General features: G+C 47.2%; 1 protein-coding gene across 4 annotated transcripts in view; it reads right to left on the reverse strand.

Moving 5' to 3' along the window:
- The window catches only part of Acsl6 (acyl-CoA synthetase long chain family member 6), a 42,081-nt gene that overhangs the window by 15,637 nt on the left and 13,375 nt on the right, over positions 1 to 13,069 (reverse strand). For 2 of the 4 annotated variants that reach the window (XM_038326439.1, XM_038326440.1), the window contains exons 9-16: positions 12,307 to 12,380; positions 10,224 to 10,301; positions 8,904 to 9,038; positions 8,363 to 8,497; positions 7,003 to 7,098; positions 5,793 to 5,865; positions 2,117 to 2,205; positions 930 to 1,046 (exon numbers count right to left, since the gene is read on the reverse strand). In XM_038326439.1, the coding sequence (XP_038182367.1) occupies positions 930 to 1,046; positions 2,117 to 2,205; positions 5,793 to 5,865; positions 7,003 to 7,098; positions 8,363 to 8,497; positions 8,904 to 9,038; positions 10,224 to 10,301; positions 12,307 to 12,380 (797 nt within the window). Of the gene's footprint in view, positions 1 to 929; positions 1,047 to 2,116; positions 2,206 to 5,792; positions 5,866 to 7,002; positions 7,099 to 8,362; positions 8,498 to 8,903; positions 9,039 to 10,223; positions 10,302 to 10,358; positions 10,437 to 12,306; positions 12,381 to 13,069 lie in introns of all 4 variants that reach the window. The other 2 variants (XM_038326437.1, XM_038326436.1) reach the window with 2 other exon arrangements.

Consider the following 13,069-nt stretch of genomic DNA (forward strand, 5'->3'; position numbering starts at 1 on the left):
CAGGGTACACACTCACACGCAAGCACGCAGGTACACAGAACACATAAATAATGTATTTAAATTTAAATTAGAGAATGAGGCAATTGGTTTGATCTGAAAAAGCTGGGAGCTGTGGCCAAAGACTGCTCTGAAGATCCAGTTTCTACAAATGGGCCAGGGTGTGGCCCAAAAGGAGTGTGACTTTTCTCAAGGTGACACATCAACTTCCAGCAGAGATCAAAGAACTGAAGCAGCCAGTATCCACCAGTTTCCCAGTTCCGTGGTTTTCCTTTTTCCAGACACCGACCTCTCGGCTGGGGACAGTGCCCCCGACTATGGCAGACTGAATGAAAATGGCCCCCACAGGCTAAGAGGGAGAGGCACTACTAGGAGCTGGGCCTTGTTGGAGAAAGTGTGTCACTGGGGGTGAGTTCTGGAGTTGTGGAAGCCCATGCCAGGCCCAGTGGCACGCTCTTTCCCTGCTGCCTGCCAGTCTGGGTATAGAATTCTCAGCAACCTCTCCAGCACCACGTCTACCTACATGCTGTCGTGTTTCCTGCCAGGACAGTAACGGACTAACCCTCTGACCTGTAAGCCAGCTCCAGTGAAACATTTTCCTTTATAAGGGTTGTCGTGATCATGGCGTCTCTTCACAGCAATGAAACTCTAACTAAGACACTGTCTTTCTCAGATCTGCTCAAGAAATGCACCTCCTTCTACTTACCCACCAGGCTCCACACACTCGCAAACCCTTCCCTGAAATCCAGGAAGTTGATTTTAAGGCCTAAGTTCTGTCCTCCACACAGGCCATTGCCACTTTTATTGGGGCAACAGGAGCAGGAAGCTCGGGATATGTCTAGGGTGCATATGGAGAGGTGCCCCCTCGGTGACCTGGATCTCATACTCACTCATCGTTGACATGCGGGACACCAGCCTCCAAACGTACATACCGGCAGCCATTTCCCAATGTCTCCAGTGTGAAGCCAGCCATCACTGTCCAGGGCCTCCTTTGTCCTGTCCTCATCTTTTAAGTAGCCTTTGAACACATTTGGTCCCTTCACACATATCTGTGGGGGCGAATACCATGGCTTAGCTCACTCATGACGTAAGGGGTCCAGCATGCCTGTCACCAGGCACAGGATCAATGGTGGTTCTCCATCTATTGGAAGGCCACTGTGGAGACTGTGACAGACCAGAGGGTGTGGAGTATGCTTCTGCTATCTCTGTCCTTTGACCCACCCCTTGCCTTCTCCGAAGCAATTCCCACCCCTGCCAGGGCTATTCTTTCTTCATTTGCTACTTCTTCTCCCTCAGGAGTCCATGACTCTATGCTGTGGGACAATGGCCTTGCACTTTGTAAAGATTTGTCACTTGTATTTTAATAAAATGCTGATTGGCCAGTAGCAAGGAAGGAGCTATAGGTGGGGCAACCAGAACAGGAGAATTCTGGGAAGAGAAAAGCTCAGTCTGCAGTCGTCACCAGAGAGGAAGCAATATGAGAATGCCTCGCTGACTAAAGGTACCAAACCACGTGGCTAACATAGACAAGAATAATGGGTTAATGTAAGATGTAAGAATTAGTTAATAAGAAAGCCTTAGCTACTAGGCCAACCAGTTTATAATTAATGTAGGCCTCTGTGAGTTTCTTTGGGACTGAATGGCCGCGGGACAGGCGGGACAGAAATCTCAGTCAACAACCGTAGGCTCATGGTGTTTTGTGACACTCACCACAGATACCAATGACTGGGCAATCCTACCAGAGCTGCTCAGGTTCCATGATTCATTGGCAAACAAACTGTTTCTCCACCCACTCCCTAGGTCTGAGTGAGAACAGCCCAGCTCAGCCCACTTCACTTGGCCTGAGTATGGCTATGTTTCTGAGGAGACAAGTAACTCATGCCATAGCCTGGTGTGTATGTGGGGGAGGGAAACTTCTTTTAAAAGTCAGAATGTTTTTTTTTTTAAAAAATCTTGATTTAGTTCACTCAGTCCCAGTGTTGGCCTTTGGTTGAATCAAGAATAACTTTAAATAACTTTACATGCAGGTAAGGAGAAAATGGCTCCATCCACACTGTTTTTGCTGTCAACTGGCCACATGTGACACCTGCAGAAGCAAGACATGACATCTTAAGCTCACCTCTCCCTCTCCTTTACTGGTCCAGTAGTTGAGTTCCTCTGCATCGACCAGCTTGATATGATTGCAGGGCAGAGGAGCCCCCACGTGCCCTAGGACACCAGGACAAAATGACAGTTGTCAGTATTTCAGCGCTGATGGTGCTCGTCACCCCATGAGATCTCCAAGCATCCTGGCGTGGTGGGGCAGGGAAAGTATCACCATCCTTGGCTGCATGGTGAAAATTTTGAGGCTAGCCTAAGCTACATGAGACCTCGCCTCTACCCAAACAAAACAGAGACAAAACAAAAATGGAAACAAAACACCAAGCAGGTTAAAGTGGGGGAGCTGTAGGATCCGAGTAACACAACTTTACACCTTTACCAGGTGCTGCTCAGGTGTAAAGGGAGGAACTGAGGACAAAGGAAAATCCCAGAGAAAGCAAAGGTCGACTTTCCCTTTACATTTGACTTCTTTTTATTACACAGGATTATTTTTGAGTCAGAGTTCTCTATATCCCAGGTTGTTTTGGAATTCACTATAGCACCCAGGCTGGTCCCACACTTGTCATCCCATGGCAACCTTACCAGACTTACAATTATGGGAGGGTACCACCATGCCAGGTTTACATTTGGTTCTTAATTTTCCCACTATACTATTACAGGATTATACTATACTATTAGTATAGTGTGTGTGTGTATGCAGTATGTGTGGAGGTCAGAGGATAGCTTGGAGGAGTCAGTTCTCTCTTTCCAGTAAGTGGATCCTGGGGATTATCAGGCAGGGCAGCACATGCCTTCACTGGCTGAACCATCTTACTGGCTCTTATATTTGGTCCTTAGAGAGTGAGCCAGGCATAATTTACCTACCACAAACCTACATGGGGAGCCTGAGGAAGGTGGGAGTCTCATGTTCACTATCTACATGATTAGGAGGTTTTACAATGAAACCTATATTAAAACATTTTTTTCCAAGCTAGGCATAGTGATACACACTTATAATAGCATTATCTAAGAGATGGATGTTGGAGGATCAGGAGACTGAGGCCAACAGGTGCTCCACGAGACTTTAATGTTTCCCCATTATCAGATCATACATCTTGCTCGTGGGTCATCAATACAGCCATCATTTCTTTTCCACTAGTAAGGCTGTTGATTGGTGCATAGACAACCACCTAGAATGCCTGTTACACTGCAGATTTGGACCCAGGCCTGGGATGAGGCATGAGAGTCTATGTTTCTCACAGGATAGGCCATATTGATGCTGCTGTCGGACTAAACTCTACACTTAGGTAAGCAAGGATCAAAACAAAAAACAAACAAACAAAAAACCCAAGGATGAAGTTACTCATCCCAGGGGGGAAAAATTAAATTTTGTTGGTCTCACAAACTCCATTCACAATATCCTATCTAGTCAGTCACTAGCCTTTGTGGTCTTCACACTTTGGCCAGCCAAAAGATGGTTAAACAGGTGCTGGCCAAGGTCCTGAAACCCAGTGTGCCCTGGTTATGGAAAAGAAGGCTGTGGCACATGGATTTCTCTCTTAGAAGACACATTACCAAGCCTGGAATGATATTACTATACAGAGAGACAGTCTTTCCACACTCCGTATGCTAGGTTTTCTAGTAAGAATGAATAAAAAGTCAACAGTTTGAGCCGGGTGGTGGTGGTGCACACCTTTAATCCCAGCACTCGGGAGGCAGAGGCAGGAGGATCTCTGTGAGTTTGAGGTCAGCTGGTCTACAAGAGCTAGCTCCAGGACAGGCTCCAAAGCTACAGAGAAACCCTTTTGAAAAACTAATAATAATAATAATAATAATAATCAACAGTTTTACATGGGAAAATGCTAAGGATGGCATCCAACCTAAGTGGGATCAAAGTGGGCTCAGTGGGGATAGGGGCTTGCCACTAAGCCTGATGACCCAAGTTCGATCCCCAGAAGCAGAGAAAATGGACTTTCGTAAGCTTTCTTCTGGCATCCATAGATGCACCGTGAGATGTATATGTTCTCCCACACAAGTAAATAAAAATAAACAAATGTACTTTTTTAAAAGGTAAGAATGAACGTGCCCAAAAGGAATGGAATTTGTGGAATGATGGAAACAATGGGGGAAAAAAGCTTTGTGCTGGAGAGCTAGCTTGGCAGGTGAGAGGGTTTGCTGCGCCTACAGAGAAGAAGAATTTGGTTTCCAGATTCTATGTTGGGCAGCTCATGACCACCTGAAACTTTTGCTCCAGGGGATCTGACCCCCCCCCCCTTCTGGCCCCCATGGGCAAGTGCACTCACAAGCAATACTCTGCCTCCCACAGACACCTAATTAACAATAAATCTGAATACTTTTAAATAATTCCAAAGATGACTCCTGAAAAATGCCTGGAAGTAACAATGTGACCAAGGAGTTTATATAGGAAGCAGTCTTTACCCAGCTTGAGTGTAACGAGACAGGGTTCAAAAAAAAAAAAAAAAAAAAAAAACACCACTCCTTATCTGGCTCAGTCAAATGCAGTTTCCATTTTGAGTCTACCTATCGTGTTTCAAGATGCTATGAAATACTACTGCATTAACTAGGAATTTTTTTGCATGCACATCATTTTAAGTCTCTCAGTTTTTATTTAAGTGAATGTAAGCATGAACAGTGGCCCCAAGGGGAACAGTCCTCAAGAATTCTCTTGCTGAGTGCTTTCCAAGTTTGCTCAGTGCCTAGGTCTGAACCTGGTGATGGATGACCCACGAGCTGACTACTGCAGACCAACTTGTGTCTGCTTAGGAGGAGGACTCTCCTCACAGTGAGAGTGTGCATGGACCTCCTTTTGGTATTGCCACCACCCTCTAGATACATTGCAGGAGCCCATTCTTTAAGATATAGTCCTCGGAGGAACTGGAGAGATGGCTCAGCAGTTAACTACTTGCTGTTCTCCCAAAAGGACTGGGATTTGATTCCTAGACCCCACATAGTGGCTCACAAACCTAGTTCCAGGGGATTCAACATTCTCTACTGGCCCCTACAGGTCCAGACACACTCATTTTGCACATATGTACATGCAGACAAAACACTCACACACATACATTTTTTGAAAGAGATAGTTGTCTAAGTCACATTCATCTTATAGCCTGCTTCTTTCATTCTATTAAAAAACAGTTCTAAAATACCTGTAAGCAAGGCAGTGTGGTTATCTAGAATCTATAAAACTCAATGGGCTGGTATTATAGGTATTAATCACATAGAGTTATATCTTGTGATCTAAATTTGCACAACTTCTATTTATTTAGACAAAAACCAGGACTGGTTCTTGAGCTATATCAGTGGGAAAAGATGCTTGCTGCTGAGCCCGACAAAGCTGAGTTTGATTCAGAAATCCACATGGTGGAAGGATAAAACAAACTCATGAAAGTCGTCCTCTGACTTCCACATGCGTGCCAGGGCATGCACGAGCACACGCACACACATAGATGAAGTAAGCAAATCAATGCAATTTTAAATTACAAATAAAAATTTTAAAATAGGGGAAATATAAAAAGGAAGGTGAAAAATTTGCAATGAAGAAAATGTCAGACCTATAGCATTGTTATTTTCTTTGTTTCTTTTGCTTTTATCCCCTAAGTTTCTGTGAAGATTTGATGCACTGGGAGTTTTTATTTGAGTGGACCATGGACTGTTGTTTCATTTCCCCCCTGCCCGGCTCGTGCAAGCTGTCCTACCTGAGGTCCAGTCTCCTGGTGTTGTGAAGGTACACCCAGCTGTACATTCAGTTTGCCCATAACCTTCATAGACCTTCAAGCAAAACACAGAAACCATGATGTGGGCCAAACTGTTCCAGAGCTGCCTGGTGGCCCTTCTCGGCCAGCTTGCCTCCCAGTGACTGTCTGCTGCTCCCAGCTGAGGATGGTGGGAGGCACAGTGCCCTGGGCAGCTAACTCTGGTGGAACTGAAGACGGTGGGGCTGTGCTGCTGCTTTTTGCCATGTGTGGTTTGGAATAAAGGTTTCTGGCAAAATTTCAACCATAGTCTCTGTTTCCACTTGGATAATGCATACTCAAGGTAAATATTCTAGACTTCCTGAAGGTCTGATTTTATCTTTGACCTCCCTCTCCAGAGTTCAAGGCATATAAAGCATAAAAATTTAGGCACTGTACTTAAGAAACAGACATGTTTAACTTCCCTCGAAGCCTTGCTGCAGACATGACACAATGCCTTGTCTTTGCAGGAATGCAACAGATTTTAACTGAATGGATAAATGAAGGGATGGTTTTTGCTTGTTTGTTTTTTTGTTTTTTCTTAGAGATGATCAAACAACAACACAGCTATGGGCTCTCCCTCCCTGATTCTCTTGCTTTGAGATAGGAGATGTTTTGAAGGCTGTAGAGTACAAAAAGGCAGGACAGTGTGGTAGAGTTTCCAGCACACCAAGCATGTGTTTATAATTTTATTTTTTTTAAAATTTATTTTATGTGTATGTGTGTGTGAGTATATGTACCATGTGTGTGGAGTGACAGTGGAGGACAGAAGAGGACATTGGATTCCCTGAAACTGGAGTAACAGACAGTTGTGGACCACCATATGGTTATTGGAAACCAAACTCAGGTCCTCTGGAAGAGCATAAGTGTTCTTAGCCATTGAGACATCTCTCCAGCCCCTTAGGAAGGCCTAAGGATGCATTTATAGTTCATCTGATTCCTTTTCCTTTTGCTAAAACTTCTAAGGTCCCAGGTGAAGGACTCCTAACAGGGATATACCTGGGGGTTCCCAAAAGGTGGCAAGGCCATTCTGCTCTGTGGCTGTGAGCTTTTCTTACCCACACAATGGAAGGCTTGGCTCCCCAGGATCTTCCTCCATACACTACAGAGTATAATAGGTGTGTTGCCTGGCACACATCCCACCACTCCCGAGGGAGGCCCTGGTAGGTAATACCTGGCACCCCAGAGCTGCTCGTAGGAATCCGAGGACTGTTGGTGATGCGGGGGCTGCTCCCGTAACAATCATCCTCACGTGCCCACCGAGACTGGCCTATGAGAAAAGAGAAGCTGCCAATGCTTGTGACACCTGAGATGGTCCTCATTCAAGGCCAACTTTCAACAGCTGAACCCTGGATGCTGGGGCTCAGATTGGGAAGAAAGCTACATACTGAGGAAATAAAGCTACCTGCCGAGGAAGCCCCTCCCTTCCACATAGTAAATCTGATCAGTCTACAACTTAACCCGCAATATGTCCTATCCTGTCACCAGTTTGAGATTAAGTGCCATTATTCTATGTGGCATTTTTTAAACACCACGCTTCTCCCTCCTTAAAGGATTCAGCAGCTTCCACATGCTCTCATTATTTGCAGGTCTCCAAAACAATTACTTAGGACAATTTTCTCCAACTTCCATTTTAATGGCATCGCCTTTTTCTCATGCATAAATCAATATTATGCTTTATTTACTATGTTCTGCAGAGGACAAAGAATACTTGAAACACTTTGTTTCTGTAAGTTGATCCAAGAGAGCTTAAATATTAATTTGTATGGTTAAAAATAGAATAGCAAAGAGAAGAGTGAGCTGGCGCTACTAATGAACTAGATTCCTTGTGTGATGCAGAGCACGGAGACTGTGGTGGCCATACAGTAAGGGGCACGTCTGGACTGGCCTGATTTGGAAGAAGCTGAAGGGACAGGATACCAGAAGAGGGAAAGGGGACCCCTAGCCATCTGGTGAGGAGTGCTATTGAAAACCCACCGCAGACTGTTTACTGGGAATGGCAAGAGGAAGCCCAGGCCTTTGGGTCCCAGGAGTGTCATAGTGGAGTACTGGCCTGACCACCCAGGCAAGGTGGAGGCCTTTAAATATGTATATATGTGGTATGTATGCATATGCATACAATATTTTAAATTAATCATTTGAGATTCTCATACTACATTCATTCCTCATTCCTCCTGTTAACTCCACCGGGTCCATCCCTAACTCCCTCACCTCTCCCAACTCCCTGTCCTCTCTTTTGATTTGTTTAACATCCTATGGAGTCCAGCTTGTGCTGTCCATATATGCAAGGGTATGAGGTCATCCAGTGGAGCATAGGCGGCCCGGGGTCCTTCCGCAAATACAACACATCTCCAAAACTTAAAAAAAAAATCATGGCTTTTAAAATTCCGGTGGCAGCTCAAGCTTTGATTTCATGAGCACAAGAGTTACTTCTTCACGGTATCACAGGTCACTGACACAATCTTCTCCACTTCTCCTATGAGGTCACCCGCCGGGCACCGTGTCACACTAGACTCACAGGCTTGTTCCTTTACCTGAATCTTATTAAAGAAGAGGTCATCCCAGATGCTATTGTTTCTGATGATTCCACTCTGGACCTCAGCCTGCTTTCGCTTTGCTGCAAACTCCAGGAGCCAGCGCTTTAATGAAGTGTCTGCCTGGTGGAAGATCTGAGGAGCACAAGCAGGAGACAGCTCTCAGGGCCTGACGCTCTTGCTTTTAAACACATCTTCCAGGAAGTGGACCCAGACTAGCCAGCAGAGGAGCCATACTCCAGTGTACCCTCGTGAGAGGTTGCTGGATTTGTGGCATGAAGCTGAAGGTTAGCACTATCAAGGGCCAGGAACATTTTGGAGATGGGAAAGGGAGGGAAGGAGAAGGGGAGGGAAGCCAGGTCTCTTTAACCAGAGTTTTGGAGGCTGAAGAAAACCAGAGAAGGAAGCACAGGGAAGAGATAGGGGACACAGGAAAGAAGGCCTCCTTTCAGACCTGGGTCAGAGGGAAAGAAAGCCTCTCTGGGACCCCAGATTCTGTCCACATCAGCTAATACAAAGCCTTCTAGTCTGTGGGACTCACCTTGTCATACATCCGGTTCAGCAGCCGTGGGACCACAGGGAAGATGGTGGGGCGGAGAGCCTTCATGTCATCTGAGAGGAGGCGGATGTCTCCCTGGAAGAAGCCCACGCGGCCTCCATGGCAATAGACAACAGACTGAAGGGAGAGGACAGGAATGTGGGAATTATTTAGGGTGGGTACTCCTGGCTGCAGTCCAGAGCTATCAAAAGTTTGGCTCTCCGTGAAGAACACCTAAGACCCCACCCAACCCTGGCTGCTGCCATAAGACAATGAAGAGTGCAAGGGAGTGAGGCACCCGCACTCACCTACAACCTACGCACTGTCCCAGCCAGGCCTGGAGAGAAGGCCCAGTGACAGTTGCTGAAGGAGCCACTCTTGGTGGCGCCTGCCCTATTGCAGCCACCCTGCTCCCACCCTGGAGACTCAGATCTGTGAAATGTTCTGCTATCCATACTCTATAAATGGGGCTGCTCCAGGTCCCTAGAGGGGTCATAGCTTTCCCAGGGACATCTCTCTCCTCGGGCACTAGCGTTGGCGTTATCAGGGGCTCCTGGCTGGTTCCTATGGGGCCAGAAGCACACACGGGGCCCTTACACATGTTCTGTTCTGTAACACTTAGGACAGCCTTTTAAGGAAGGCAGCATGCCCTGTGCGATCATTTGTGGGAGAGGAATGCAAAGCTTAGAGAGGTAAAGAGACTGGCTCAGCTGGATAAAACGAGTTGACAGTTTTATCCCAGGCCCAGAGAGGGGGTAAAGCAAGCCCCACGATAGCAGATCTCCCCTCTAGATGAAGTAGAAATATACTTGAAAGATGTGTTTTATTCATAGGCTGCTCCTTCGAGTAACGTGCATGGGAAAGTCTCTGACCCCACCTTTCTAGATGGATTCCTGCCTTTGCTCGCTCTGCTCTCACCAGGTCTGTCTCAGGGCCATTCTTACACAGTCCCGGTCTACAGCCCCTGGAGCCATGACGATGCCACAATTTTACTGCTTTATTCTGCCTTTTAGGGGCTTTCGCGTCATGGAACAGAAGCGTGTTGCCTATCACAGAGCACTTTGGTAAATCTGTAAATGCTCTTGCAGCGGACACCACCAGCCAGGCCCTCGGCCAGCTGAGGCGTGTCTGGGTGTTTCCAGAGGAACCGCTCCTAGGAAGGACAGGTGGAGAGGCCAAGGTCCTCAGATCCCTCTGGCACCTTGCGCTACCTTCTAAGGATGGCGTATTGAGTCCTACTTCACAACGGCAGTGGCGAGTGATGCCCTGCTCTAAGTGAAGGTTCTAGGCACAGAGGGTGCCTCCCTGACACCAGGGCCTTACCTGCACCATTCGCTCAAACATGTGTGCTAAAGGCAAATAGGAAAAGTGCACATCCGCACAAGTGGGAGCCCACTGACTCTGCAAGAAAACACAAGGAGCCCAGGCAAGTCCCGGTCAGGCAGGCGGAAGTCTTACCTGCATCACTCTCTCAAACATGTGAGCCAGAGGCAGGAAGGAGATGAGCACATCGTCCTGTCTCGGAAAGATCACTTTCTGCAGGTGACGGGCATGGGAGACAGAAAGGAAAGAAACACTGACAGGAAGACAACGAGAGAGTCATAAAACAATAAAGAGAAAAATGGTCCTGGGGGGAGGGGTGGACAGGGAGTGGGGGGGGAAGGGGAGGACAGAGAGAGGTGAGATGAGAGGGGGAAATGATGAGAGAGAGGGGGTGGGGAGGAAAGGTGGAGGGAGAAGGGAGAGAGAGGGAGGGAGAAAGGGGAGAGAGGAAGGGGGTAGAGAGAGAAACAGGGAGAGAGAGAGGCAGCATAGGAAGCGAAGTGTTAGGTCGCAGCGCCAGTGGGTGTAGGTTATCTGCAGAAGCAAAGAGCCACATGAAGCACACATAAACCAGCAGAGCCAGGCTCCGCAGGGAAGTCTCCTCTCAGGACGGCCTGCACCTCGCTTGCAGTCTGTCTGTCGGTGGTGGCGCCAGCCTGACTCTCTCATCCCCATCCTTCCTGAAACATCTGCCATGGTCTCCCTGGGCCACCGAGCAGACACCAGTTTTGACTCCACGGCATTTTCTAGGCCTTTCTTGTAGAGAAAATGGCTCAGAGAGTCCTTCATCTCATCTGTGCCAGCTGGGCTGAGTTTTGGGCGGTGACTGAGGAGAACAGGCCAAGCCACAAACAGGTGGCCAGACACAGACTCGGGAGTCACAGCTAGGAAGCAGGGCCTTCCTTAAAGGAGAATGCACCAGCTGGGCACTAGTCCGCAGCTGTCTCCAGATGGGACTGATTCCAGAGACACAGACTGTTCTGTCAGCAAAGTGGAAGTTTCCTTAGTGGGTCCTAACTGCTCTTTGTCTTGTCATGGAAGTCTTTACTCCCTTTTGCCTTCTGAACCAATGTGGACAAACTTTGGGATCCTGAATCATGGCTTAGAACCTGATCTCAACCAGCAACCATGCCTTGGTTTCCCACCAAAGCATCTCAGGGTTTGGAGTCTAGGCTCCCAGTACCCTGTGGCACACACTTGGAGAGAGAGCTTGTTTCTACGGTGGAGAAAGGGCCTGCCATCCTTTCTCCTGAAGGAAGCTGTGACACATACTCACCACAATGCACCTGCGGCAGCTCCTCGTGTCTGAGCTGCTTATAAACACTAAGGTGCTTTGGTCAGACCAAGAGAGCAAGCCGTGTGGGCTTTACAGCTACCTTTGAGCACAGCCTTACGATTAGCAGCTGTGGCTGTTTCTCAGACTCTAGTAGTTCTTAAACACAAAATCACCAAATTAAACCCTGGCCTGCGTGAGAAGCAAGTCAGTGAGGCTTACTCTCCAAACAAAGGCACACACAGTAGCTCAAGAGCTCATTTTTAAAGTGAAGAAAAAAAAAAACATAAAAAAAAAAAAAAAAAAAAAACCAAAAAGCATGTTTGCATGCTCCCCACCCCCACCCTGGGCTCCTGGAGCTTTTAGATATTAAATGAATGTTGAGGGGGAGGGTCATTTTGGCATTGGGGTTGAAAGCTGGTCTGATGGCTCCTGCCTGTAATCCCAGCATCTGGGAAACTGAGGCAGGAGGATCAGATGTTTGAGGCCAGCCTGGAATACATAGTAAGACCCCAGTCCCCCCTCCTGAAAAAAATAGTGTTAGGGATTAAAACGCGGTTGTAAAAGATGTCCAATGTGGACAGAAACTCCTGCCTGCCAGCGCTGCCCAAACCCTAAAAGAATGACAGCAACAAAACACAACTCTGCGCACATCCTCTCACTACAGTTACCGCAGGCTAACTGAGAATGTGGCCAATGCATTTGAAGACGAGGGTGTCCTATGGTAATGCCAAAAGCCTGGACACCCTGCCATGCCAATTTGATGTGTCCCCTCCAGAAACGGCTGCACGGGAAGTTTACTTTATTCACCTCGGTCACTTTCAGGAAGCCTGAGAAGTCAGCCACCACGTTCCCATGGGTGAGCATGGCACCTTTGGGGTTCCCTGAAAACAGAAGGCAAGATGGAGCACTTGTTAGGAGCTGGAAAGTTACCCTTTGACCTCCACATACGTACTATAGCATGGCACATCGTGACATGGGGTGTACCCAACCCCTACACAAAATAAATAAACATGTGTTAAAAGATCTAACAACAATTTTTAAATGGTTAATTTAAGCTAGACATGGGGGCTCACATCTGTAATCTCAGTTCTCCAAAGGCTGAGGCAGAAGAATTTCTGTGAGTTAAGGCCTGGACTATAGACTGAAACTCTGTCTTGAAAAGAGGCTTCTAATTTTACATGCTATGTGAATTTTGCCTCAAAAGGGGAAAAAATGGAGAGAAAGAAACAGAATTTGTGAGGAGGATTTCTTTGGAGAGGGTTACAATTCTAATCTGAAACCTGAGCTCATACAGATGCTAATAGGACTTAGGGAACCCAATGAGAAGCCAGAAGAGGCCCCAGTAACTACAAACAAGTAAAGAACCCCAGGGGCAGGAGGCAGTCTACAGTCAGGAGTCAGCCTGAGAGGGTGCTGTCTTAGAAGGAACCTGTTCATCAGGTTGTTCTACCAGGTATCTTGTCAATTAATGAGAAATGCTCCCTCCCCATGACACCAAGGAGAGAATTGGTTCATACTGAGTTAGGAGCTGTGGTGAAGGAGGGCTCAGGTAGCCCGGGATGGGTACTGC

Source organism: Arvicola amphibius, chromosome 4 (assembly GCF_903992535.2).
Source record: "Arvicola amphibius chromosome 4, mArvAmp1.2, whole genome shotgun sequence".
Taxonomy (NCBI): Eukaryota; Metazoa; Chordata; class Mammalia; order Rodentia; family Cricetidae; genus Arvicola; species Arvicola amphibius.